Here is a 27927-nt window from a genome sequence, read left to right as displayed (position 1 = left end):
CTAAAACGGACCTATCTTATCGACGCAAACCAACGAGGGGCTGAAGTAATAGATTTTATGAAACTTCAATCAATTGTGTGTTTGATTTTTCTTTCTCGTCACCGCACGATGGATTGCTACAACTGCACGTTGTTTAACCCCGAATGTAAAAATTACTCTTAATGTAAAAACATTTACATGAAAAGTAACAACCCGCAACCCTTAATGTATTTTCCCCCTTTAGGGTTAATATCGTACATATCGCCCCTTATTGTAAACAAAGTTTGACTGGAAATGCAGTGTACGTTTTGCTATTTTCACATTTGTAATTGTTTTGCTTGGTTTCTTATATTAATTATTTGTGATATATTGTTCCATCAATTTTCCGCGTTTTCTCAGGAACTTTGGAACTTGTGTAAGTGCACTGCACCTTTCATATTCCAACAACGTCTCAACAACGACAACCTGGTCGTTATATACAGGTTGTCTTAAAGTGGTCATTACTGACATGTAATTTAGCCGATTTTGTTAAATCTTGGAACAAAGGTGTATCTAGGGACGCTATACAATATGATTTTATTTATTAGCTTCATTGCTTCCATGGCCACTGAAAGTGGCATCTGTAAAGCTTATTGATCAATACTCAGAGATTTCGTTCAAATTTGGTATTAAGGTACAATGTATCTGATTGGTCGAAATTTAGTTCTTCGATTTCGTTAAAAGATATTTAGATATATTTTATATTTGCACAAATCACATTTTATTACAATAGCAACGGAATGGAGTCCTCTGATTGGTCGAAATTTAGATAGTTAACCCTACTTAAGACCATTTCCCGATACTAATAAGTGTTCTTTATGAAACTAGGTGTGGATGATCAGCACAAGGTCCAGTAATATAATCTCATTCAGAAATCCAAGATGGTCTCATAGACGCCATTTTGTAATTAACAGGTCTCAAACATCTAAATGAGTAAATATCTATTTATGAAGTCATTTTGAAAACCCTCGTGAATATCATTTCTTTAGATTATTAGTTCATTGTACCCCGCAACGAAGTTAGGGGGTATAATGGAATCAGCATGTCCGCATGTCTGTCGGCCTGTCCGTAGAAACTATTCGTTCTACTCTAATTGACTGATTTCAATTAAACTTTGTACACGTGACCACTTCAACATGTAGTTGTGTACATTGCAATTGTTTGTTTTTTTCATTTCGGCGAGTAATTTCTATTTGTCAGGAAAACTTCTAAACTACTACATCGATTTCTTTCAGATGTGTACGTTGGTGAAGCTACGAACACTGTACAACATGCCTTCATTTCCATTACCATTGTGGTACCATGGTAACGGAACAAAGGCCTCTGATTGGTCGAAATTTAGAAATTGGCCGATTTCGTTCAAAATCTTTATATTGACATGTTATGGGACTCCGAACTGAAACACATAGGTTTTGATTTTACCGTGTCAGTGGATAGAAGGCCCCTGATTGCCTCTTTAAATACTCTACCCTATTTCGTATAATCTAAAAAAAAAGGTTGCTGCCATTATGTCGTCCAATTTGATTGCAGAGGGACTTTTGGATACTCATGTGAACATTATCATACGTCTGCGGGAGGTATTTAATTCCCCATAGGACAGTTATAGTTAGTATATTGTTTATGCAAGATGGCCGAAGGGCTTATGTGACCTATTGCCATCCGTCTTTGTACGGCGTGCGTCATCCGTCATCCGAAATCTGTTCACAATCCAACACGATTTATTCATAAAATATGTCGAAAGATTGCATTTATAGCTGACCTGGTACGACGTTCCGCTAAGACCTTATGTCAGCCCCAACCCTAGAAGATCGAATGGTCGGTACCTAACTGACATGAGCAGGTCGTGTGCAGGTCGTGTGCCTAATGTTCTTTTTTCGCTGTTTTCAATCAACAGTGGTTTTACTACAGGATAAGCTAAACTGCTATAGAAAAGGTATAGACTTCAAATCCGAAAAAATGTATAACGTTCCATGGTTATTTTTGACTCGACATGGTACTTGTGAAACCAACGGCGTGTTTTTTTACAACAAAAACATCATAACACTGGAATTCCTGTCGTATGTAATATCATTTGATTCTGGTGCATAGCCTACTTTTATGTGTCATACTGCTTCAGTGGCCCAGTCGTCTAAGGCGCCGCGATTCGCTGTGCAGTGTTGCGTCCCTTGGGCACGCCAGAAACCTATGATTGTGGGTTCGAATCCCGATTCGCCCCGATTATGTTTCTAGGTTTGTCAGCACCATACCGTGCTTGTGGGTGTCACCGAAATGGTAAACGTCTGAGACCTGCATCACTTCGGGCTTTCCTCCCACATTAAGCTGACACGTCGTGATAAAACTGGAATACTATTAAAAGCGGCGTTAAACCCAACTCACTCACTCACTCACACAAAATGTCCATTATTTTATGCCTAAAACTGTAAATGGACCATTCTAACAACCCACCACTATCTACGACTTGGTCTGATCTGCTTGGTCTGAGTCCTCCTTTCCGTTGCTATGGTATTCATATTAGTATAGTTACGTAAATAGGGTTACCTTATAGAGTTTCGAAAGATAGAAACCGGTTAAAAGGGTTAAGGGTCATGAACCCTTTTATAAAACCTGCATATAGCAACAAAGTGGTCGTTGTAGAGAGGGAATATAAAAATGATTGGTCATTTGCACATCAAGACAAAGTAACGATCAAATAAATCTGCGAAGTTTCATATTATTTAATAAGTGAATGAGTGAGTGAGTATGGTTTTACGCCGCTTTTAGCAATATTCCAGCAATATCACGGCGCGCGGGGGACACCAGAAACGGGCTTCACACATTGTACCCATGACGGGACAGGAATAAACCCGGGTCTTCGGCGTGACGAGCGAACGCTTTAACCACTAGGCTTTCCAACCGCCCCTATTATTTCACAATGATATCACGCCGAAGACCCGGGTTCGATTCCCGACATGGGTACAATGTGTGAAGCCCATTTCTGGTGTCCCCCGCCGTGATATCGCTGGAATATTGCTAAAAGCGGCGTAAAACATACTCATTCACTCACTCACTCACAATGATAACCCTAAACGAACTAAAAAATATTAGCTGTCAGTGCAACACTTATTGTAATTTTTTTACATAAAGAGTACTGTATTTTTTCACATTAATAGTTGTAACAAGGGTTAACCCGCAACCCTTAATGTAAAATCTTTTACAATAAGAGTATTTTTTACATTGAGGGTTGTAACAGTACGTTATCAGGTGAGAGTTCTGTCCGTTCTTCAATTCGTTATGCAGAGTCGCGCCCCTTAGTCGGGCAAAGACTCGCTTGTTCGAGTACTATATTTGTCATGATTACGATACGTGGTCTGTCGGTGTGGTAAACGACACATCAGTTGTATCTCATTCACATTAAACACACACTCCTTGGTATTAAAGAGATATATAATATCATTTAACTAGCCTAAAATCTAACTAAAGTCGACGGTGTAAAGTATGAAAGTAAAGACTTCACCATTAAAGGGACACATTGCCATCTGTCTATTGTAAAATTTGAAATAAATATAATTTCATTCGGTCGGCATTGGAAATACGAGTAACAAGGAAAGAAAAAAACGTCTCCTTGAATAAACCTAGCAATACAATATAAAAACGCCTATGTTGTTGTATCAACATTTATTTCCAGCAGATTATAACATGCAAATCCAAGGCCTCGAAATCAAGACTCAGTCAATAAAGGCCTGTAGATCAATGTTTCATTAAAGTTCTGCTGGATTTCGGTGACAATCTGCCCTTTATGCTATACACCTGGGTTTATTGGGTCTAGATGTTGGCCAGTGGCATTTTGAAGTGGGCACGCAATCTCGCTGATATTGGTTTAGATTAAAGGCTTCGACTCCAGTCAACACAAGGTGACTTAGCTCAGCGATACTACCTCGGCTTGTCGTTGCATGATCCTTTAATTAAACCACTTCAGCATTCCGTGCAGTTTATCTTTACCAATATTCCATGATAAATCTTTTTAGTTCGTCACGATCAATGCCACAAATACAACACATGCAAAATAAAGCCGTGTTACATTTATTTCTTAACATACGAACATAATTATATAACACATGATATGTTAGGCCCGACAATCTAACAATACTAAGCTAAACAATCAACGATTGCATTCACGATCCAAATATTTGCTATTTTTCGGGACAGTTAAAACGATTATAGCAGCGTTTTATTCTTGAACTAAATTTGATTTTTTCCCGTATTGAGCACACTATATTGTATATTGTTAGCACAAGAGTCCTTATATCAAGAGGCCTCATCTGATTAATATAATCATATATTTATTGACACTATTTACATGTTTTAAATTATTCTGGCTGATCTGTATCTGTATTTGTGGCAATATAAGTGTGTATATCTATAAAAGACAAATAGTGTTCACGTTTCATATTCCTGCGTCTGTTTGTTGTCAAGCTAAATGTTGAAATCTTCTTACAAGTTAAGCCATACATTCAGTTTTACAAGTGTATATACTATTAACGAGGAATTATATCAATATGTTTTAGCCTTTATATTCCTTTATTAGTTCGTTGTCAAAATATACCATGTGTTGAAATTTTCTTGTGACATATGTATTTTCTTTAATGGAATAAATAAACTTAAATTTATATAAATTGTGTCTATCATAAGGTGCTCAACATATATATTAGCTTATCCTATATTCGTTTGTTGTTAAGCTATCGCCGTGTGCGGGAATCTTCCTAAGACTCCGAGAAAACAAACTTTCCTCATTGCCGATCCCTTTTGACAACTGAATCTATAAAGCTATTTCCCTGAATCAATATCGTAAGTGGCTTACTAGACGCCACAACACAGTCAGGGTCAGACCAGAAGCCGATACAAGCTGATCCTGTAAACAATCCATTCTTAACGTCCCGCATGAAATCGAGTAAAAAACACATTTAAATGTGTCAATTCGATCATTATCAGCAGTAGTCATGGTACAGAAGTCAAGTTTCACATTGCTGTGTTGACAAACTGTCATGGCTGACTGAGCACAGTCAAAGTCACAGTCACAGCACACCGCCTCGTCCTACACCTATAGAGGGCCGATTATTGCTCATTTTCAAAGCATAAACAAAGAGCGTCCCTAGCAACCAGCCGTACCCACGAGTGTCAGCGGGACCACAACGAGCGACCGCGACCGGTAGAACACCTGAGCCAGTTCGACACACAGCTCCCCTCTGTAGTTGACAACGAATGAGAGAGGCTAGGTGATACGGCAATGGCGGCCCCGGCTTAACGTGATCATGACTTCAAGTTAAGTTTGTTCATCATAAGAGCGGAATTGATATAGCAATGGCTTCTGTGCTAGATTCACAATGTGTCGACATACTCCGCGGTCGGCTAGGGGATCCGGGATCCTCTCTTGTACCCAGACGGGGGGTTCGGCTCTATCTCTGTTCAACGGGTTCAGGTGAGTGGCACTGTTATTAGTTGAAACAAATATGTTGCAATTGCTTGAAAATAATAATAATAATTTTTATATATATATATTCGTATAAACGACACTTGAACGAGAGATTTCTAAAAATCATTTTTGAAAAGGGTGATGTAGTGTATTATGTGCGTGCGTGCGTGCGTGTGCGTGTATCTGTGTGTATCTATCTAACCTGTAAGGTATTTCATTTCTTGGTTTCTCGGTCTGTAAATAATCGAGTCTGGACCAGACAACCCAGTGATTGATATCATGAACATCGCTCCACGCAATTGGGATACGATGACATGCATCAACCAAATCAACGAGCCTGACCATCTCCTCTTACGACATAGTCGCTTTTTACGGCAAGCATGGGTTGCTGAAGACCTATTCTACCCCGGATCTTCACGGGTCGCATGTATGTATGGAGGGATGGGATATGAAGTGAGTGAGTGAGGATTGGAATACTCACATCTGTATCTTCTTTCCCCCAAATATAATTCTTCTAGAAGCAGCTTTGCACTGGATAGAAAAATAGAAAAAAAAATAGTGACTGTTTGTGATTACCAAACTGATACCACGGCAATGCTATTAAATATGTATGTGGTTATCGACATTCGATACATTCATTCCAGATTAAAATATACACCAAGCATGAAAACTATTTTATTTATATTCATTCATTAATATTAAATCCATTGCTCACCATGAATTCGGCTTAATGACCATAACAAACATATTACATTGTACACATTTTGGTCGAGTTGTTTCTATTTAACCGTTGTTATTGCCTACACATTGGATGCTACAACGTGCATATATACTCAGCGTCATTACTGAGGGAACACCTAGGTTTGTAGGGTGGCAAACGAACATATGCCAACAAGCGTCAATAGGTCTGTGTATGGTGAAAGTGTGATTAACAGTTGAAGATATGATGCGTATGCCTATGCCCCACTGATTGGATGATTTTATGAAACTTTAAAAAATGGACAACGACCATTAAAAACAATGCAAACTGTAAGATTGAAGGTAAATGAAAGCAACCTGCCCAAAACACACAGCCTGAACGTGAGCATTGGTTTGCGCGTGCACGTGCAATACATGACAAGTAACATTCAATGTGGGTACAAAATGGTTAATTCCAAATGCACTCTTGGAAGTTGCGTTTTTGAATACGTTTATCTCGAATTATCTGCGTGGCCCCTCTATAATGACGATGAGTATACTTAACATCATTCGTTTTCGTCGAATAAGCTTTGAGAGTCGGATTTATCCTTGCTTATCAAGACAGCTTCGTTTAGTCGTCTACATACCAGATCCGCCAGGACATGTGTTTTGTCAAATTACAATGCAGAGTTTCCAGAAGAGTGCATTGAAATAAATGTATAGAACTCTATTTAAAGATCTAATACAAGAACACAACGCTATCTTAGACCGAAGACTATCATAAGCATATGTTAATTGAACTATAAACGCTACCATAGTTGTAGCGCTGAGATCAATTAGTCCCAAGCGCCGGACCCACGAACACAACGCTATCTTAGCTCTAAGACTATCATAAACATATGTTAATTAAACTGTAGAAGTGACAACAGTTGTAGCGCTGAGATCAAATTGTCCCAATCGCCGGACCCATGTGCACAACGCTATCTTAGCTCTAAGACTATTATTAACATATGTTAATTAAACTGTAGAAGTGACAACAGTTGTAGCTAATACCGATTTGTGCCAGGCACAGGACCCACGTGCACAACATTATCTTAGCTCTAAGACTATTATGAACATATGTTAATTACACTATAGAATTTACAACAGTTGTAGCGCTAATACCGCTTTGTGCCAGGCACCGGACCCACGTGCACAACATTATCTTAGCTTTAAGACTATTATTAACATATGTTAATTACACTATAGAATTTACAACAGTTGTAGCGCTAATACCGCTTTGTGCAAGACACCGGACCCACGTGTACACATCGATCTCAGCTCGAGGAGATGCAAAAATCGTAGCGCTAAGATCGCTTTGTTGAAAGTGGGGCCTAGATGGGTCCGTCACACAAATCGATCTCAGCCCTACGGTATGGAAGGTACGTTTAATTTTCGTTCGAGTTATGGAAAGGTTCCCTGGTCCCAATCCTACCTTAACCGAAAACTGGAGAAAATACACCCACGCAGTATTGTGATGCGGCTAGACAATTTGTTAATATTATGAGAAAATGAGGAATTGTCATTTAATGAACAGAGAGGAAAAATGCTCACTATGCCAACCCCGATTATCCGTTGTATCATATATCCATTCGGTTATATACCATGGACCTATTCGCTACCATACCTTCGTGTTCAGCCTGATTCGAATGACAAGACATGGCATGAGTGATAAGAGACTTGGGACACTTTCTATGCTGGCGAATGGGTCCAGGGATATTATTGTAATTGAATGGCGATGTAATACACTGGATAATCGAGGATGGATTCATACTTTTATAACCATGTTACAAAGTCCACTTTTTAACAGTGCTATAAATATATATTAGTAACTGTTCTTTAGTGAATATATATGATTTAGTTTTCATGAGCATCTGATTATAAATATATTATCATAATAATTACTGATTACTTTTTACTTTTTTACATGTGTAGGGATTTCACCCAACACTCAGGACACAGGGTAACCACAGAATGTAGCTGTGTGTGTTTGTGTGTGTGTGAGTGTCTCACTCTCTCTGTGTGTATGCATGTATATATGTATGTTCCACTCTCCTCTCGAACACCCCCCCCCCCCCCCCCCCCCACACACACACACACACACACACCTCGTTTCTCCTGCTAATGCCCCTGAGACCACCTCTAGTAGTGTTAATATTCCATGAGTAGCTGTGTGGGCTGATACACCAAAAGAAACTAGCCATGTGTGTCTAGTCAATAGTTGATGAGTTGCGTTGTTGGAGGAAAGGAACCTACGCCCTTGATTGTTGAGTCTAACTAGGTATATATAAAATCAATCTTGAGAACTAGATTATAATCAACCGTTCACGAACATTTCGTGGTCCTATGCGTGTAAACAACAATTGACTGCCCCCCAAACAAAGGTCATGTGGAGGGGTTTCAACCAACTCGGGATACATGGTAACCTCAGTAGGTTGCTGTCCATCGCGTCTCTCTGTCTCTCTCTCTCCCCCTCTCTCTCACTTCATTCTTTTCTCTTAAATTTGCCTTTCATTCACTCTCAGATCTCTCTCACGGAAATATTTTTCTTTGTGAGTGCCTCTCCCCCCCGCCTCTCTCTTTCACATATCTCTCACTCGTGGCTGCCCCTCCTTCTGAGATCATTCTCTTACATTTTTCTGTCGCTGTCATATCTTTCGCTTTCTAACCCCACCCAACCCCTCCCCTCTTCTCTCGTGCTGTCTAAATCAGAATGGTATCGCAGGCAGTTCAGTGTATATCCCCACCAATATTACAGTACACATCAAGCAACTATTGTCAGTTGCGAGTCTGGAACGATTTACAGCCCACCGTAATCATTCACGTCCCTATAATATATCTATCAACAAGACTTAAACACCTATACCGTTAAATGTCAATAACGTCCGCCCAGCCGGTCTCTATTGACATACATTTCAGCACCACAGCGATACTAGGTGTCTTTATGGCCTATGCATGACATACAATCAGTTGTATATTTCAAGTTAATTTCTCGTATATGTCCCTGCATGTCTACAGGTAACGGCGCGTATTCATTTAAAGCGTGGGTATCATTATACGTCCCAGGCTTTCCTAAAGCTACATAAGCGTGTTGCCAAAACATATTGGTAGGGTCATATACACTCAGTAGTTTCTCGCCTAGAGGACAGCGCATTGTGTAGATACAAAGACCCGTTGGGGAGATTGTCACTGGGAGAAACGTCCCATTATATGACTATTGCTATCACGAACGTAAGTAATCGATTGCTTGATATTGATTTGTGTATGTAGTCAGGATATCTTTTAAATAGACATTTTAATCGTGCTCCCTGCGTGTTTCATTTGAGACTGGCACACAAATTTCAAAAGCTTTCGTCATCGAGATATTCAATTCCAATAAAGCACATAGCAAAAAAGCGATTTTAAGTCACGTATTGAAGTCCAATTGATCAAATTGAGATTGAAGAGAGTTAGAGCATGCATGTGAATATCATCTTGAAAGATTACATATGAATTTATTACCCCCAGTGCGGGAACAACGGGCAATGTTTCTGGTAATGTTCACAGTGAATTAGAACTGCTACTGCAAGCTAATTGTTCCTGTAATTGTGAGTTAGTGAGTTGGGTTTAACGCCGCTTTTAACAGTATTCCAGTTATATCACGGCGTGTCAGCTTAAGTGAAGTTATGCAGGTCTCAGACGTTTACCACTTCGGTGAAACCCACGAACACAGGTTTGTGCTGACAAACCTAGAAACATAATCGGGGCGAACCGGGATTCGAACCCACAATCATAGGTTTCTGGCGTGCCCAAGGGACGCAACTCCGCACAGCGAATCGCGGCGCCTTAGACGACTGGGCCTTCCATGCCCCCTGTAATTTTGTGTGTGTGTGTGTGTGTGTGTGCGTGCGCGTGCGTGCGTGCGTGCGTGCGCGCGCGCGTGTGTGTATGTGTGTGTGTCTGGTTGTACTCTTCAGGACTTATGCCGGGTTCATAGTGGAGTTGACAGAGCATCTGCTCGGAGAACGGAAGCTGGATCCAAAGACAAATAAGAAATAGCACTTGTTGGTATCCTACCTGTCGCTCAGCATTACGTGAATAAAATAAGCACTGGTGGGCTTAGATTTAGTCTCTCTTACAGAATCCTGAGCATATATTTAATTAAACAATCACACCCATTATCCATTTAGTTTCTCAATCTCAGCCTATTTTCGTCCCATTCTCATCGCTCAAGCTTCGTTAAGATTCCAGGATTCCTATATATATTTATTTTTATATTACCTTATAAATACCTCTATTTCAGTGACTATGCTAGCCTAGGCTCGAAATAAGTATAACGTGTTTGAGTAGGATATCCATGTTTCACCGCGGCATGTTATCTCAGTCGACTAGTACAAACAGCCACACAAACACACAAGTGAAATTATCTTAAACACAACGTTAAACTCTACATGTACCCCACCCAGTGGTCTAGTGGTAGAGCGACCGCCCGGAGATCGGAAGTTCGGGTGTTCGATCCCCGGCCGCGTCATACCAAAAGCACGTTAAAAGATGGTACTTGTTGTTACCCTACCTGGCGTTCGGCACTAAGGGGCTAAAACAAAGACTGGTCGGCTCGGATTCAGTATACTTAGTGGGGCATTCGTGTTAAACTGCGGCATGGTGTCTCTGTTGGCTAACACTATAAAATCGGCATTTGTCTGGACAAGTACATGCAACCACACGCACACACACGTGCATGCACGTCGCTATATAAGTGCAATGCTCTTGGACGCGACCCATTTAACCTCACCTCATTTCGTGTAACAATATTAATCAGATATAGCTATTTAATTAAATCCGGTAAAACCGGTATTGCTAATTACAAAGTCATAAATATAAACAGTTTAGTGCTGGGATTATGGTAATCTAGTCAGTAATTTACCTCATAGCTATATCGATTACATATGAAAGCCACGTATTGTAGGCTTATGATTGATTGACATTGAATAAAGCCATCTAACAACTGATTGAGAAAAAAGGCTAATTACTTTATTGAATTATCAGACCTGATAAGAATTAGCTGATCATCTATCAAGTACATGAAACGTCAACGCCAGAGAACAGCTAGTCTCGAGTTCCCCCGAAACAAATTCCAATGGGCGTAAAAGGCAAGAAGGCGGTGAAAACTTTAGAACACTAGAAATCAGTGATGATGCGAGTTGTTCGCGAAATATGCACGAACCTGTTGTACCTCTATGAATATGCATGCCTACATGCATACATGCATTTTATGAACACAAACTATTGAGACAATAATTCTTACCTTTATGTACCAGGTATACCCGAAGAGCAAATTATCAATAGGAGCCCAGAATGTGTGTAACGTAGCACACAAGGTATTTCAGAACGTTTGACTTCAATTTTTCAGTTTGATGTCTCAAGTCTGTTGTACACCACGATTTTGGTATCCGTGTTTTAAATAGGATAATGTTTGCGATAGAGTCCGGTGTTCATTTTTATTTGGGAAGTTTAAAGAACGCACTTCAATATTTTCTGTTACTCAATGGAAATATCAAGGTACATATACATGTTCAGTGTCAACTTAAGCAATCATGAAGATCTCGATTCTTCACTGATTGTAACGACGTGGCTTCTTCTTGACCCTCCATCAGGTTAATACTCACGGGTAAAGTAGCCCTGAAACGTCGTTACAAGTGAGTGAGTGAGTATGGTTTTACGCCGCTTTTAGCAATATTCCAGCAATTTCACGGCGAGGGACACCAGAAATGGGCTTCACACATTGTACCCATGTCGGGAATCGAACCCGGGTCTTCGGCGTGACGAGCGAACGCTTTAACCACTAGGCTACCCGACCGCCCCACGTCGTTACAAACAGTAAAGAAGTTTTTATCCCTAAATGTCCCATGTCTTCACGTTCAAACACTTCACCGGTCATCGTTATGAGCAAATACTCGATCGATCATGTGTCTGTTTGAAGGTTTTTTTATCGGAACAATTTATCGATCTTAGCACACACCAATTATCCCTTATTTGGAAAATTTACAAATGGATTCATATCTAAACATTATCGAAAGCAATATTTCGACGGATGTTTGTAAGCAACAGAGGATCAAGTAATGATTGAACAGGCTCATATGCTGTTTGACTTGTCTTACAAAATTGCTCATGGATTCAACGCCACTGTTTGACTTCTCAATGGTGCAAAGCATTTGATTTATTGTTTTATCTATGTTTTGTTTAACATGCTCTTAAGACGTTGACTCACACTGAACGCGTTTCAAGTGACAGCTTAACGCTCGACAACTGGATCGAACATTCCTGGTAAATTTTTCTAATCTGTGTTGGTTGCCCTGGCGTTGTAGGGCGATTTCAGGTATTGCGCTGGGTAAATGAAGTATGCCATACACATATTGATTACTTTAATGTGGATGAATGAGTTGGTGAAATAGTATGGTTTTAAGCCGCTTTTAGCAATATACTAGCAATATCACGGCGGGGGACACCAGGAATGGGATTTAACCAATGGGCTACCCCACCGCCACTAAAGTAGATGAAATAGAAGACTAGATATATATAGATAATTCTCCTGTACATATACAGCGAAGATTGTTTGGCACAATATTATGCTTGTTTAAGCTTGTAATAGCTGTTTTCAGGATTTGTATCACCGCTTTGGTTGTTTACTAACCGTACAATATTAACAGTCAGTATCGACTGATCTCAATCTCTCTTTGCACTGCAGAAGCTTTAAGAAGTGATGACAAGTAATTGATTATTCAAGCAATTTAATAGTTGCACGATTGGTATCTTCGCTCATGACAGGGTAAACATGCAACATGTAGGTATTTGGTTTTAATATTTAGAAATTGTCTTGTTTTATCATCACTTCCGAAGTTGTACCTTCTCATCACTTTTGAAGTTGCACTTTTTGATATACCCGCCATGACGACAACTATTTGTCTTCTAATTTACGCCATATAAACGTACTCCATAATGTTTTATATCCACGTTTTTACATTAACTACGATTGTGAGTTTTAATGGAGGAAAATCGAAATAATTATAAAATAAAATTCAACCTTCCTACCCGTTCTTTAACAAAAAAGTGATGAGAAAAAAAGAATATTGTTCTGGCCTTAAGGGCACAGAATATAACTGGTGGTATCTATTCCAGATTCCCAAACCGAGCGCAATGCATTTGTGGAAACAGTCTATCCAAAGCTTCGACAGTATTGCAGGAACCAATATGGCGTGGAATTCCAGGTAAGTGAACAACCAGGGTTCGCCGCGTGTGGTATCCCCACTTCAGTATTTCTGATATTCACATCGAGCAAATCAGGACCACTTGAAAATAAGTCCCGTGTTGAGGCAGATTGACACGGGCAGTTCATGTTGTATCTTCGAGCCAGCGGTCTTTGTTTTTAGTGTGCTGCACTGGGGGTACTCCCAGATTAAACCGTTACGTATCGAGGCCATGTTAACTGCGAAACGTTTTATTTGTTATTGTAATGTCTGATAGGCTTTGCATAGAAGTTGACGGATGACAAAATAGACACAATTTATGAATAATAACGTTTTTATATACATTATCATAGCGGCATTTTAGTATATACCCTTACACCCTTGTCAAGCAAGTCTAGGCTCCTCTTGACAACGGTATAAGAATCTATGGCTAAGCGCCGCTGCAATGGTACATGCACATTAAAGAAGTTGTTATCTATAAATAGTACCTACTTTATTCCTTATTATTAAGTTTACGGATTCGCCGACTCTAAGAATAAGGAAGGTTGAAAACATAAAAAAAGATTTTTAATTACTCCCTGATTATCACACCTTTGAACAAAATAATCAGAAATTGCAGACAAGTCTGAAATCTGCAGACAAGTAATACATGTTCTACTAACTGTCAATGTTCGCTCGTTGTATTCATAGCGTCAGAGGTACTCCAAGCAGCATGTGTTTTGTTCCCCAGGTATAATTTTTGCACATTCCCTTCACACTTCACATACCAGCCAAATGCAAATATAAAATATAAAATGCTTTTTATCATCCTACCGAAACTATTTGTTTACTTGTTTGAATGGTTTAGTTATATTTCTAATTTGACCAAAAATGAATGGTTTTAGAACAACATTTCGTTAACTAACTAATAGTTACACAATCTTTCTCTTCTGTTATCAGGTGGTTGACCTGGAGTGGGGACTTCGGCCTGACATAGATAACGTGACTCCTGTATCAGCAGAATTCCGACAAGGGGAGATAACTCGATGTCAGAAGCTTTCTGTTGGGCCGAGTTTCCTGGTATGTCCATAAAATATCTGTTGAATATTTTGTATATATATTATGACGATTTCACGCGTCTCACATCATTATTGGGACCGTAATAGAGTAATAATGTCACTTTAGATTATGACGTCGACGCCACATCCTTTCAGTATAGACCTCATGGCTATTAATCAATATTCCTAGTTCATAACTCTTTTTTACAACGCGATTTATAGATGGATACCTAATGCATAAATATACCTTTATATCCAAAAATTCGTTTTCAGGCATTTGTTGGACAAAAGTATGGCGCCTCTCCATTACATGCAACCATTCCGGCTTCCGAATATGAAACTATCCGAATGGCTCTTCACAATCACCGGAGTCGTGAGACCCGCGGCGCCCCCTTGCTTGACGATTGGTATATCAGGGACGATAATCACATTCCACCCGTCTACGTCCTGAAACCCGCTTCCGAGGTCATAGACGATATCAGTAGTGTGAGTTGTTGCTTTGTACATGGGTTGTGGTGGGACAGTTAGTAAGGCGTTAGGTTGCAATGCCGGGTTTCCGTGTTCGAGTACCACTGGTACAGTGGGCTGTGCTTCAGCTTGTGCGCCGGTTTTATACCGGTGCTAATCATTCATAAGGCGCAGTATATATTGCCCATAATTGGTATCCTCGCCCGCTAAAATTGGCGTAGAATCCAATTCAGTCATTCATTGTATACACTCACCTAGCTAAATATACACCAGTAACGGTTAGAGCACAGCTGAAGCCCTGGTTGAGTTATTGTCGTCGGATGTAATACAATTATATCTCGTTATGTCCTCTAACACATACACTTCGTCGCTAAGCCGGATGTACCTAGAAACGTACGCTATGGCCGTGGGTTCCTGGCCTTCAGTGGAAAATAAAACGTGGATTGATCACTTTTTTTGTGTGAATAATTTCTACATCACTACCATATGCACCTTTCTCAGTATCATTAAAAGGCAATATTTAAATGGCCTATTTCAGTCTTAAAATTATGTGCCTGATCATTAATTGTTTCCCATACAGGAGGATGAGAACAAGCGATCGGCCGCCGAGTGTTTGAAGAAGGAGACAGAGGCCAAGATAAGACGTCTATTACAGAAGGGAGCAGAATTCTGTTATAGCGAAGGCTCAATAGACAGTGACACTAAAATAAAGTACTTCATATCAGGTGAGCCTATCTAAAACAGATACGATAACCATTTATATAATATTTATAACACATGTAATTAAACGTATGGGGAACACTTGCATTATGGAACAAGTGCAGGGTTCCATTTAGCGTTAATTGGGAGCTGAAAAGCCCCCCGGCTCTGATGCTCTTTTCTGAATGTTATACTTGATGGTTTTCTTTGTAATGATGAGACCCTGTTTACCCTATTGATTCCTATACATCATAACATTTTGTTCACAGATAAAGAGAGTGGGTTTTGAATCACTTCAATTTGACTTTTAAATCCAATTCACTGTTATTTCGGAAATTAATATCTTATGTATATTGCTCATTGTTTCTGTGTTTTTATGGGGCTCTCTTGTCAATTAAACTGATCTTGAGTAGTATTATATATGAAATCTAAATAAATAGATTATTTATTCTATGTATTCAATGTCTTCCAGAACAAGACATTGAGATGACCATGGGCATCTGCGACAGCGGTAATCCCCAACAGCACTGTCTCCTTGTCCTAAGGGACATCATTGACCTCAAGAATTACATTGGAGATGAGCGCACGCCATGTTTTACCGACATCATCTGCAACGACAAGACTGACAAGCTGGAACTGGATGCGGAGGCTGACCTGAAACTACAGCAAGTGAAGAAGCGAGCAAAGAATCTAGTATCCCAAAACAATGCAATTTGTTACGATGTTTTGTGGCGGTATGACGATGTCATCAACTCCAAGCTACACAGGAAATATCTCGATGGGCTGTGTAACCAGGTTCATGATCGGTTGGTCCAGCTTATTGACGAGACTGTTCCTAGAAGAAGAATGGACTTTCCAGAGCTATGTCTTGAACCATTGCTCCATCTAGAGCGATGCAAGCAGCTCGGAGCTCACTTCTATGGTAGACAGGACACGCTCTCGCAAGTCCAGGCATACCTTGAAGAGGAATCCTCATTGCCTCTGATCATATATGGGGAATCAGGAAGTGGCAAAACTAAACTTCTGTCAAGGATTGCGCAAGAGGTAGGCAAGCGCTTAATTATGTTCTTCAAATTCGCTTGAATCTCGAACAAAGAGTAACCTTAAAATTCAGCTCCAGCATTTTGACTTTGATCCCTTACATGGAATGGTTATTAATGATAATTAATTTTTGAAGTTATTGATAATACTTATTCCCCCAAGTCAACATACAATAAAACCCAGTTAATTTGCGATTATCGTTATCCATAGTTAAATATATATATATATATATATATATATATATATATATATATATATATATATATATATATACATATTTATAGTCAGCACCATACCCGTGCTCGTGCTTTTCACCGAAGTGGTAAACGTCAGAGACCTGCATCACTTCGGGCTTTTCCTCCCACATTAAGCTGACACGCCGTGATATAACTTGAATAATGTTAAAAGCGGCGTTAAACCCAACTCACTCACTCACTCACTATACATATTTATATAGCTATCAATATTCATCGATTCCAGCAATGCAGTACAATGTCAAACAAGTTTGCCTTTGCAAGTGCCAATAGTTGTATCACTAATAATACATATTCTTTTGTAGATTTCCAATATATATGGAGACGGTGGAACCTTGATCATCCGGTATGTGGGCTTCACCCAGATGAGCTCGGATGTTCGACAAATACTTTCAAGCATCTGTTCTCAGTTGTGTGCCATCATAAACAGAGACCAGGCAAGCATACCGTCAGACGTAAAGGACCTCCCTGTCTATTTCCAGGAACTTCTTAACTCTGTTCCAAATTATCTCTCAGTTGTGATACTCTTGGATGCACTGGAGAAAATTCTACCTGACAATAATGCAAACCTTATGACATGGTTTCCTGCATCGTTGCCTGTAAATGTCAAGATGATAATAACATGCCAACCAAGTTCTAACAAAATCCTTGAGACGTTGAGAAGTGATATTGTTCAGGATGACAGTGCATATATGCAACTTGATAACCTCAGTGGTGACGAGTGTGAAGGACTAATGAAAGAAATCCTAGCAGCGTCTGGAAGGCAAATCACACAAGAACAATACGAAACCTACAAGGAGTCGTTTACAAAATGTTCTCTGCCTATGTATATTCATCTATTGGCTGAAGAAGGGAAGACCCTTCACAGCTTCCTTGGGACAGACTCTATTTCCAAGACTTCAGGAATCTTGGATGCTATCAATATGTTTTTCAGCAAACTTGAAGCACGCCATTGTAAAGTTTTTGTTTCCAGGTGCATGGCTTTTATGGCTGCTTCTGAGACAGGTCTTAGTGACTGTGAAATGGAGGATCTCCTTTCTTTGGATGAGGATGCTCTGAACAGCATCTACACTGGCTACCACCCTGCAATACGGCGGATACCTCCTCAGAAGTGGCTGGAACTGAAACGCAATCTGGAACAGTTCATGACATACAGAAATACAGATGATGCAACGATTTACAGTTGGAATCATGATCTGTTCCTTCAGGTGTGCCAAGCAAGATATTTATGTGAAGAATCTGTCAAAAGGAAAACGCATTCAGTCCTTGCAGATTACTACCTAGGAACCTGGACTGATACACCGAAACCAGTGACAAAAGCTGAAACCAAAAGTGACGTTATCTTGCTTCCATGCGGTGACACATCTGACAGGAGAGTTCCAGCACAACCTTTGACATTCACAAGCAATGGGTCAGGTGTGAAATTCAACAAAAGAAAGTATGACAAGGTTCCTCGCCATCTTGATTTATCAGGAAGAGCTGATGAGTTCAAAACTCTAGTTCTCTTCAACTATGAATGGTTATACAACAAGATTAAAGCCCTGTCATTGCAGCATATAATGGCAGACTTTTCTCTTAGTCCTGCATCAGAAGCCTCTCTTGTCGAAGGAGCATTGCGTGTATCTGAACCAACCCTACAAAGAGACATCAACAATCTCCCTGCAGAAATCACTGGTCGCCTTCTGCCCTATTACACAACACATGCAAATGTTCGAGAGCTTGTCAACCAGTGTGATACAACCGGTCTGGACCACTGTGCCCTCATACCCAATTTTCCATACCTGCAAGTTCCCGGTAGCTCTCTTCAATTTACCATGGAATGCCCGGTGCCAAGTGAGTATTTTGGCATAACAAACAAAGACAGATTCCTTTTGACAAAAGAGAGGGACAGTTCATATATCTATATGTTTGATCTTTTGAATGGAGGATTGAAAGACACAGTCTTTACTTCAAATGGAGACTTTTTGGTCACACCAAATGGAAAATATTTCGTCATCGTCGATCATGTCACAGAAAAGGCAATCAAGTTTCATGAAGCAGATACTGGATCATTCCTTGGACAAATAATTATTCTGAATCATATTCAGATGAAACCCACTGAAACCTACAAGAAAGGACCGATGTGTATCACTGATGACAGACTCTGTGCTATAGTGACAACAGATACCAGCTTTCTGTGTATAGCAGATGTGTCATCTTGCAAATTGTTGCAAATCGTAGCTTTGGATGGTAAATCTACAATATGCGAAATCTCCCCAGATGGAAAATATGTCTTTTGCAGTTCAAATGAATACCTCCTGTCTTACGATCTTGACTCGCTTGATCTTCTGTGTACTCTATCGGTCGGCTATAAACCCAGTTCCTTCACTTTTAGCCATGATGGATACAGAGCTTTTTTGTCCAATGATGTAGAAGCTAAACTGTACACACTGCACATCAGTTTCGGTGTGGTGGACATGAGCTACAAAGGAATCCTTGATGAAATTCTGCAGGATGACACAATTCTTGATCTAAAGGTATCCCCAGATGATGAGCTTGTCCTTGTTCGTGGGAACAGGATTCTACTCGTTCACGATAGAGCTACTGAGAGTGTATGTGCAAAACTTGAGAGACCCCGTGACATCCCAGAAGAGTTCAGGCTACCAAAGAGTCACTACGTTGAACTGAACTTCACCAAAGCTGAATTCTCTAGTGATGGCAAATATGTCATTGGTACCATATTCCGGAATGTGTACATTTGGCAGATTGAAACACAAAGTGTTGTCACCAGCCTTCAGGCCCCTATCGGAATTATCACATCCCTTCTGGTTACCAAGCACAGAAACCAGGTAATCACACAGCTCCAAGGACACAAGACCATACAGGTGTGGAACATAGAGGAAGCTGTTAACAAGGTGGATATGCTAGACAGAGTTACTGGCCCCATCCAACAAGTTCTTTTGACGGAGGATGGTTCTGTAGCAATTGTTCAGTGTGAGGAGAGTGATGCCATAGGCATGATAGACATGAAGACTGGAACAATGCTTGATCTCCTTACGCATGACTCAGATGTCAAGGATATGGCCATCACACCAGCTGGGGATTATCTCTTACTCACAGTTGTCCCCCAAATGAGTGATACCTCAACGCGGATCTGGGACATGACTGACAGAAGGGTTATAAAGGAGTTTGGCAATGCTCCTGGATACTGCGTTTGTCTAAATGAGAAAAACATCATCATCTTCGTTGGACAGAAAGACATTACCTTCCGCGCCCCTTACTTCATTACAGTAATGCAGTTCGCAGCAGGAGCATTTGCAGAAGAGGAGCATGCGCAAGCATTGAAATTTGTTCTCAAGAAGCCCTTTGTAACAAGAAATGATCGTTACCTGGTTGCTCTGACTGCTAAGGACTATCTTGAAAACTCAGGTGTGTATGACACACCAACCATATGTATCTTTGACTTGAACAAGGATATGAGACTTGCATGCTACACGCTTGAGAGCCTAGGACTGGTGGATAATGAGGACAATATCATAGACCTCAGACCATGTCCTTGCATGGAGAACTTGATTGCGGTCATTTACTCAACCAGCACTTCCCCTGATGGCTGTCACAACGGTATAGAGAATGGGTATCAGAATAACCCATCTCATTTTGGCTTCATCCTCTTTGAAGTCGGAAATGGATGGGTTATCAGAAAGATCGACCCCTTTCTAGACTCAACAGCTGATATCCAAGATGTTCTGTTCGCAAAAGACTTCAATTTCTGCTTGGACAAAGAATCACGTATATTTGACCTCTGGAGTGGCGAATACACTGACCAGATTGCAAATCCACCCTCAGTGCCTAAGGTCCTTGTATTAGATGGTTCTGTCGTAGTGTACTTTAAAGGATCAATGATATACGCAATACGTATTTGTGACAGTGAAATCATTGCCCAGTGTGATGTCCATGCACCAGTTTGCTCCTTGACACTATGCAAGGATGACAGAACTCTGATTGTTGGTTGTACAGATGGAGCCCTTGTCTCGTATGTCCTCATAGACCCAGCCGTAGAAAACCCTCAGCTTGTTCTGGCTAGAATAAGCAGCAGACAGCTGCCCCAGTCTCCAACACCTGCTGTGGACGGAAAGACATCACGATCTTGGGATAAAATCGACCAGTTAAGCTTTCGCAGTTACTCCCGTCCACCTTCTGTGGTTAGCTTGGGCCCAAGGGAAAAGGAACTCCTGAAGAGGGTTCCACATCTGCCGAGGGAACGACCCAAGTCTGACACACAGATGTATTCAAAGTCTGCTGTGTGTTCAGTAATGTGATGACATTAATGGAGAGTGACTTAACATTTGACGGCAACATACTTGAAAGCTATGCAAGAGTCACTGAATTCTGCATGTGACCTGAATCTCCCGCAGCGATATTGTTTGAATATTGCTAAAGGTGGCCTAAAACCATACTCGCATGAGTAAACTTTCTGTACAATTTGTAATAAGTTGATTCACAAGCCCCCACCTGTTTTCGCAGGTTTCACTGAAGAGGTAAACGTCTAAGACAAACATCAGCTTGGGCTTTTCTCCCACACTGTTGACAAGCCGTGGTCACAGTGACGTGAAACCGAACCCATAGCGCAATCTTTAAAGCACATTTTGGCTATCTATCGAAAGTTGTGGAAGCCATTAGAATTATGTTTGGATAAACTATTGATATACTGTATAAGTTACTTCTCTGGATAACAAAAAATAAATATATCAATTCCTGGTCCAAGTGACCCATGTAGGGAAAAAAGTGTTAAACAAGCCTTAAACAGTAAATCAGAAAGAAAGAAATACGTAGTGTAGATAATTTTATTGGATTGGGAAACACAACCATCTTTGATAAATATCACAAATTCACAAACAAATATTAAACAAATCATGTTTCATAACAATGTAGGCATGTGTACATAACACTCACAGATACCACGACACACACTATGCAATATATATGCAATGGTAAATCGCAATACATGTATTTCATTGTTATTTCACTGAATTGCCACTTTAGTGTCCTTATAATCAGTAGAACAAAGTTAATTTGAAAGTTTATTACATATTATCTCCAGGTAGCATTAGATGAATGCACCTGGGTCCACTTGTACAAAACAATCTTAGCGCTAAGCTAATTTAAACTTCTAATTTTTAACATAAACCTTCAACAGTTGTAGCACTGAAATCGGTTCAATTGGACCCAGAACACGTTGTCAGTATGTTGATTTTAGGAGCGCTTTATTGTAATGATGTTATAACCCGTTTCTTACAATAACATGATACAGCAAGAAATAATATATGTATGCAATCATCATTTATACAGATAGATACTACTCACGATACGATGGAAGCATATCAATCCAAGTGAAGGCGAAAGGCGCAACCAGTCTAAAATGAAGGATATCTGATGTATTCTTATGTATTTATAAAGCAAACTATAAATATGTACATACCTTTTGTGGCAGCTGTAAATACATGTCAAATCTATGTCATTGAAATCTTCGTCAGTCAAACTGAAGTTGAGCGCGTTGAGTTGAGTATATCATTCGGCTCAATCCCTCAAGTCATCTCGGCCAGATCTATAACTCGGAAGAATCCATGTTTGTACTTGTTTCGTGCATGTGCCTATCTCTTGACACAATTTACCCCTAATTTTAATCTTCAGACGTTTTGCTCAGAATCAAATGATATGCCCAATTTATATAAACCTTTCAATAAGCTGTTTGTATTTTGGGAAATAGCTTTACTGAGATTACAGTGAAATCATGTATCACTCCAGTAATATCTGAGGAATTATGTCGGCAGCAGAACACGAGCGCGCCTACACCAACATGGGTTGCCTCCTATTTTATTCCGAAAACTCCTGTCTTGATTTTAATGACGCTTGAGCTGATGAGCTGACATTTGTGATACCGAGGACGATGTCTCATGTTGTGATACGGGTTAAGAGAACTGATATAGAAATGTGATGTTTGTAAGTTTTTTGGTGTGATTTGTTATAGTCAAAACATTCTGTGATACATCGATAGTGCTTTCAGTCATAGGTTCCATGACGCTACACCGTTCTCTTTTATGCCTTGTTGTTTATGATTGATACCTTTTAAAAAATAAATTTTATCTAGAACATTTGGATTCTCGTTGTTACTAAGAACAACCGCTATTTGAAATCGGATGTAATGTCTTCTTTGATTCCCATTTAGAAGTAAGCGTGATAAACAAGGACAACTTCTTCGTTACTGTATATTACTGTGTATGGAATGATACTGATATTACCAATTTAATTGCGTGGAAACAAACTTTTTTCTAGCACAACTGAGTTACAAAATACGCGGACTGTGCGCATATTGACGTTTAAAGGAACATATGTATAAAAAACTCACATAAATCATTTGGTGACTTGTCAACATGAACAACCATTAAATAAACAGTTTTAGGCCCAACAGTACTTCAACCATTATTCACAAACAATGAGTGTGGCAAATGTGCAAAGTGCAAAATTCAAGTGTTTATTAAGAAATAGATGTCATATGTTTTGGGATTTGCTAACATTATTGGGTATTCAATATCTGCAAGTTTCATTTGGGACCAGTGGAATCTGATGGAGAGAAAAATGGTTGAAGTTTCACCATCACATACTCAGTAAAACCAGCAATCTGAAATGATATTCCAGTATAAAATATTGAAGTGAAAATACCATTTGATTTGGGGGAACTACTTCATTTTTGGTTATTTGCTGGTTTATATAACCAATGTTTTCAACCTATCTTTGGGCAATATGAAGCGAGGGGCAGGTTAAACCGGGATTCCGAGTTTCGATTAGTTTATTCTTTATATAACATAGGATAGTTATGAAATAGAATATGAAGGTAAACAAGAATAGATAGGGCGACAAAAACCTTTCCATTTTCTTAGGAAATCTCCTTTATACGATTCTGACTATATCAAACACATGCAAATGTAATTCATGTTATCTCAACAAACACAGTTTCAACTCCAAATAGGGAATTACATAGAACGGGAAGTCAACTTACTGTTCAGATGACTTATTATCATCAACTGGTGGTTGATGTTCTTTCGTATTGTTTTCAACAATGTAGCAACGTGACGTCATATTGCTTCAAGTAACATATCAGCACTGACATTCACTAAAATGCACATGTTCAAATAAGGGAAGGTTAGGTTACATTTTATATCTTTCTACAATGATGGATAATGTTTTCCAGTTTACGAACGGTGACGTATTACTTACTGCAACAGTGAATGATAGCGCATGAAAATTAGTTATACTTCAGTGCATTGTAAATGTTTAGCATATATGCAAAATGTTAACAGTATAACATACCTAAGTATCCAAATACACAGTTTGCATACTTAACATGGATATATATGTTCAGACACATACCAAATATATTTATGAGATTCATGATTAACTGCTCAGAAAAGCATTCTGAACACTGCATAAAATGTAACTGTCAGAGATGCCGATATAAAAGCAACGAAAAATATTTTATCCAGATATTCTATTTTAGGTTTCAAAGTTTTCTTTGATGCCCTTTTTTCTTGAGCGAGATTATTCATATTTGTAGTAAAATTGTGGTTGATCTCGTCAGAACAGTTAATATCCTGACAATCGATACAATGTAGATCATTTTGATCACCAGCCTTCAATCGACGGGTCGATATCCTCTGAAATATTTCAACCTCCTTGCCTTCCTCCTCATTCAGTCTCCATTTGAAATGGTAGTTCAATGTTATAATATTGCAAATAATGGAAAGCGCCCCTAAGGACAGGTGTAGAACAACGAACATCGCGAAGACGGGAATATTATCAGAATTATTGGGTGTAACGTCACCAATGTAGCTCAGGAATACGGTCAGAGAAAGCATTGTTGTCACAGAGATAGATACCTTCTCGCCAGATTCAACTGGAACCACGAACACAAAAGCATTAAGCAACGACAACAGAATCGTCGGAATGAGAATTTTCAAAACGTAGAAGACACTATGGCGTTTGAGAATGAATCTGAATGTCACACCGTTCTGATGGTTGTTGCTGAAGTTATAGAAGGCATCCTCATAGTCCAGACTCTGCAGCTCCCATTCACTGTTTTCCTTGTAGTGCCGCAGTATCACACCCTTGCTGTAGGGGACGAGGCGGACCTGATCCGCGTAGTAAACCCATGAAGATATGTTCATGTAGCAGATCTGCGAGTCAAAAGGGAAGGTCCGGACATCTACTTCACAAATAGTCTGGTAGACATTTGCAGGAGACCATTCAATGTAACCAGATGAAAAGACCCTCAGAAAGTCATCACTCATGCCCACGACACCCAAACTATTGACGGCGTTGCGGACTACTATGTCGGGCTTCCATACCTGAAAGAAGGAGGACTAGTTTCCGTATATTGACGGCTTGAAACCTTTGTTAATTGTCTTCTCTTTATCACCTACTGTCCAAAAACTGTCCGGTTTTGGTACTTGGTATGCCTTGGGAATGTCGACTAATTGCTGACGATCTGTACGAGGTTTATTGTACATGTAATAGAGCATAAACTATTAATGGACGTTATCCTTTACATATGCCTCCCCCCGAGTAGGCTGGCGTTGTTAAAAGGTTGCTTATAGTGAACGTGTTTTGAGTGAGTATGGTTTTACGCCGCTTTTAGCAATATTTCAGCAATATCACGGATAGGGACACCAGAAATGGGCTTCACACATTGTACCAATGTCGGGAATCAAACCCGGGTCATCGGCGCGAGGAGAGAACGCTTTAACCACAAGGCTACCCGACCACCCCGAAAGTGTTTTGAGGTTACAATAGCCATATCATATTCCCTGAATATGAACATTAACTTCTGGTATCATCTTCGTGTATCCAAACAAGAACAAACAGGTACCGCAAGCCTTTATACCGGTTAGTATTAATCTTTTGAATCCAATTCAACCCCCGCTACGAGTACATGTGGTGTATGTATGTTAAGACACAAGCGGAATATCTTTAAGACTCATCTTTATATTCATGTATTTTGCTGATGAGAATGCAACAATGAACACTATCCATTGGGATCATAAAGCTCTATCCTTTCTCATACTTCTTTCGTTAAGACCTTGTAACTAAATTCACTTGCTTCGAACGTTATATTTCAATCGTTCCCAAGAAGTTCGAGTTGACGAGATTTGGCTAAAGGAATACAATTGTGTCTTACATACACTCTAGCAACCCAAATAGAAAAAGCTAAGGATGTTCATATAGTATCATATGCTGGTATTTCTAACGCCATGGGGATTATGAGGAAGAATTGCTCTGAAGTAACCCATATGTGTCGTTGGAGGCAACTTAGATGGATCGGGTGACTTGGCTGAATGCGTTCACTAGCACATGACGGCGTGGGGCATAACTCCTTAGAGCACTGATGGTAGTTCAAGACTCATTAACAACCCAGCCCAGTATATACTACTCCAAAGAAGTTAAAGACCACCCGATGCTTTCGTATTACTATAACCGCCTTCGTGGTCTAGTGGATAGAGCCTCTTCCTGGTGGGCAGAAGGTCTTGGGTTTGATCCCCAGCCGCGTCATGCCTAAATACGTTAAAAGATTGTACCTGTTGTTAACTTGCCTGACGCTTTGCATTAAGGTGCAAAAACAAGGACTGGTCGGCTCGGAATCAGTATACTGTGTCTGAGTGGGGTATTCATGCGGCATGGTATCTCAGTGGCCTAGCACACAATAAAACCGACATTAGTCCGGACTAGTACAAGCACACGCACGCACGTACATCACACACACGCCGCTATAATCTTATAGGCGACGATAAACCTAATTCCACTCAACTCATCTTATATTATTATAGTTAATCTATCATAAAGGAGGTAGTCTTCAACATGTTTTGTGTTACAGAGCTTGAAAATTGCTGATAGCGACAAAAGAAAACATGCACGCACCTTCTCATGAAGCACCATAATGGACTCTATGCCTCCATACTCTGTAGAATTCCAGATGTACCGATCATCATTCCACCACAAATCCAGCCAGCCGCTGGTTGTCAGAATCTGTTGACGTTCATCCAGTCCAATAATAAACAGAAGATTGAACCACATATTGACGTCAATCTGCTGTCCTGCCACAGGGTCGGCTTTGGCAAGCACGGATCTTCTCTCGATCTCAAGTGCAAGGCTAAGCTGTTTTTTCAAAGTTTGGCCCGAGAAGACCTTCGCCAGGAGCAGTAAGACGAAGGAAAGGTGTAGGGGAATTAAGGGCGTCATGCTTTTTCACAAAGTATCTATACAATTGCCTTGTCCTAATAGAACTTAGTCTAGTTTATGTGATCTGTCCTCAACTGAAATGGAATATGCGTATGTAACAGGACGAAGGTAGCTGATCAGTTCGAGTACAAAATACTTTAAAAGAGATCAGAAGCAACAAGCAAGTCTATTAACCGTTCGTCATCGATAGAAGGAAGAGGAAAATGCAATATTTGTACTCATGATATTGATAAAAAATGTGACATATATTGACAAACTAACTAAATAGATATGATTAATAATATTCAAAATAATTTACCACTATCATGGCAAATGCTTCCTCAAGTAAATGTTATTTGTTTAGTGACACGTTTTCGGGGATATAACATCTCAATGATTTTCTTAAAACATATGAACGTCGATTGCGATCTTACCGAAGTCCCAGTGCTTTCTTGTGTAGGGAATATACTGTCTGTATCACAGTACGTAGTGTTCAACCACACGTAATAAACATCTGGCTCTACGTGCCATCTCCATACACTGACTGCAAAGCACCAAACCTTTTCATTGATTCCAGTACACTGAGGCTCGCTGTCGTTGTTTGTCTCGTATGTGATCTTGGATTATGCATGTCTTCGTTTGGGTACCCTGGTCGTCTCATTCAGGACATCATAGCATCGCGTATTTGTTTTGTCTCAGCACCCCGATATAGTAATACCCTCACCGATACACACATGCGTCTTGACAGATACTTTGCACTGAAGTGACTATCT

The 27927-nt window shown here is 39.9% G+C and overlaps 2 protein-coding genes across 2 annotated transcripts; one reads left to right on the top strand and one right to left on the bottom strand.

The window, feature by feature from the left end:
• Positions 1–4997: 4997 nt before the first annotated feature.
• On the top strand, positions 4998–23035 carry LOC124138810 (NACHT and WD repeat domain-containing protein 2-like). The gene is made up of 7 exons (XM_046505682.2): positions 4998–5473; positions 13340–13428; positions 14347–14466; positions 14718–14930; positions 15493–15637; positions 16084–16655; positions 17212–23035. Exons 1-7 carry the CDS (start codon positions 5356–5358, stop codon positions 21202–21204), a joined length of 5250 nt encoding a protein of 1749 aa, XP_046361638.2. The 5' UTR covers positions 4998–5355; the 3' UTR covers positions 21205–23035.
• Positions 23036–23486: 451 nt separating this feature from the next.
• Positions 23487–27175, bottom strand: LOC124138855 (acetylcholine receptor subunit alpha-like 2). The gene is made up of 3 exons (XM_048399217.1): positions 26855–27175; positions 24820–25287; positions 23487–23564 (listed from the first exon to the last, which is right to left on the bottom strand). Exons 1-3 carry the CDS (start codon positions 27173–27175, stop codon positions 23487–23489), a joined length of 867 nt encoding a protein of 288 aa, XP_048255174.1.
• Between the last annotated feature and the right edge of the window lie 752 nt (positions 27176–27927).

The sequence above is a fragment of the Haliotis rufescens genome, unplaced genomic scaffold, assembly GCF_023055435.1.
Source record: "Haliotis rufescens isolate VD_foot unplaced genomic scaffold, xgHalRufe1.0.p SCAF_2, whole genome shotgun sequence".
In the NCBI taxonomy this organism is placed as follows: domain Eukaryota; kingdom Metazoa; phylum Mollusca; class Gastropoda; order Lepetellida; family Haliotidae; genus Haliotis; species Haliotis rufescens.
The sequence above is the reverse complement of the archived record's forward strand: the minus strand, read 5'-3'. Positions and strand labels throughout refer to the sequence as shown.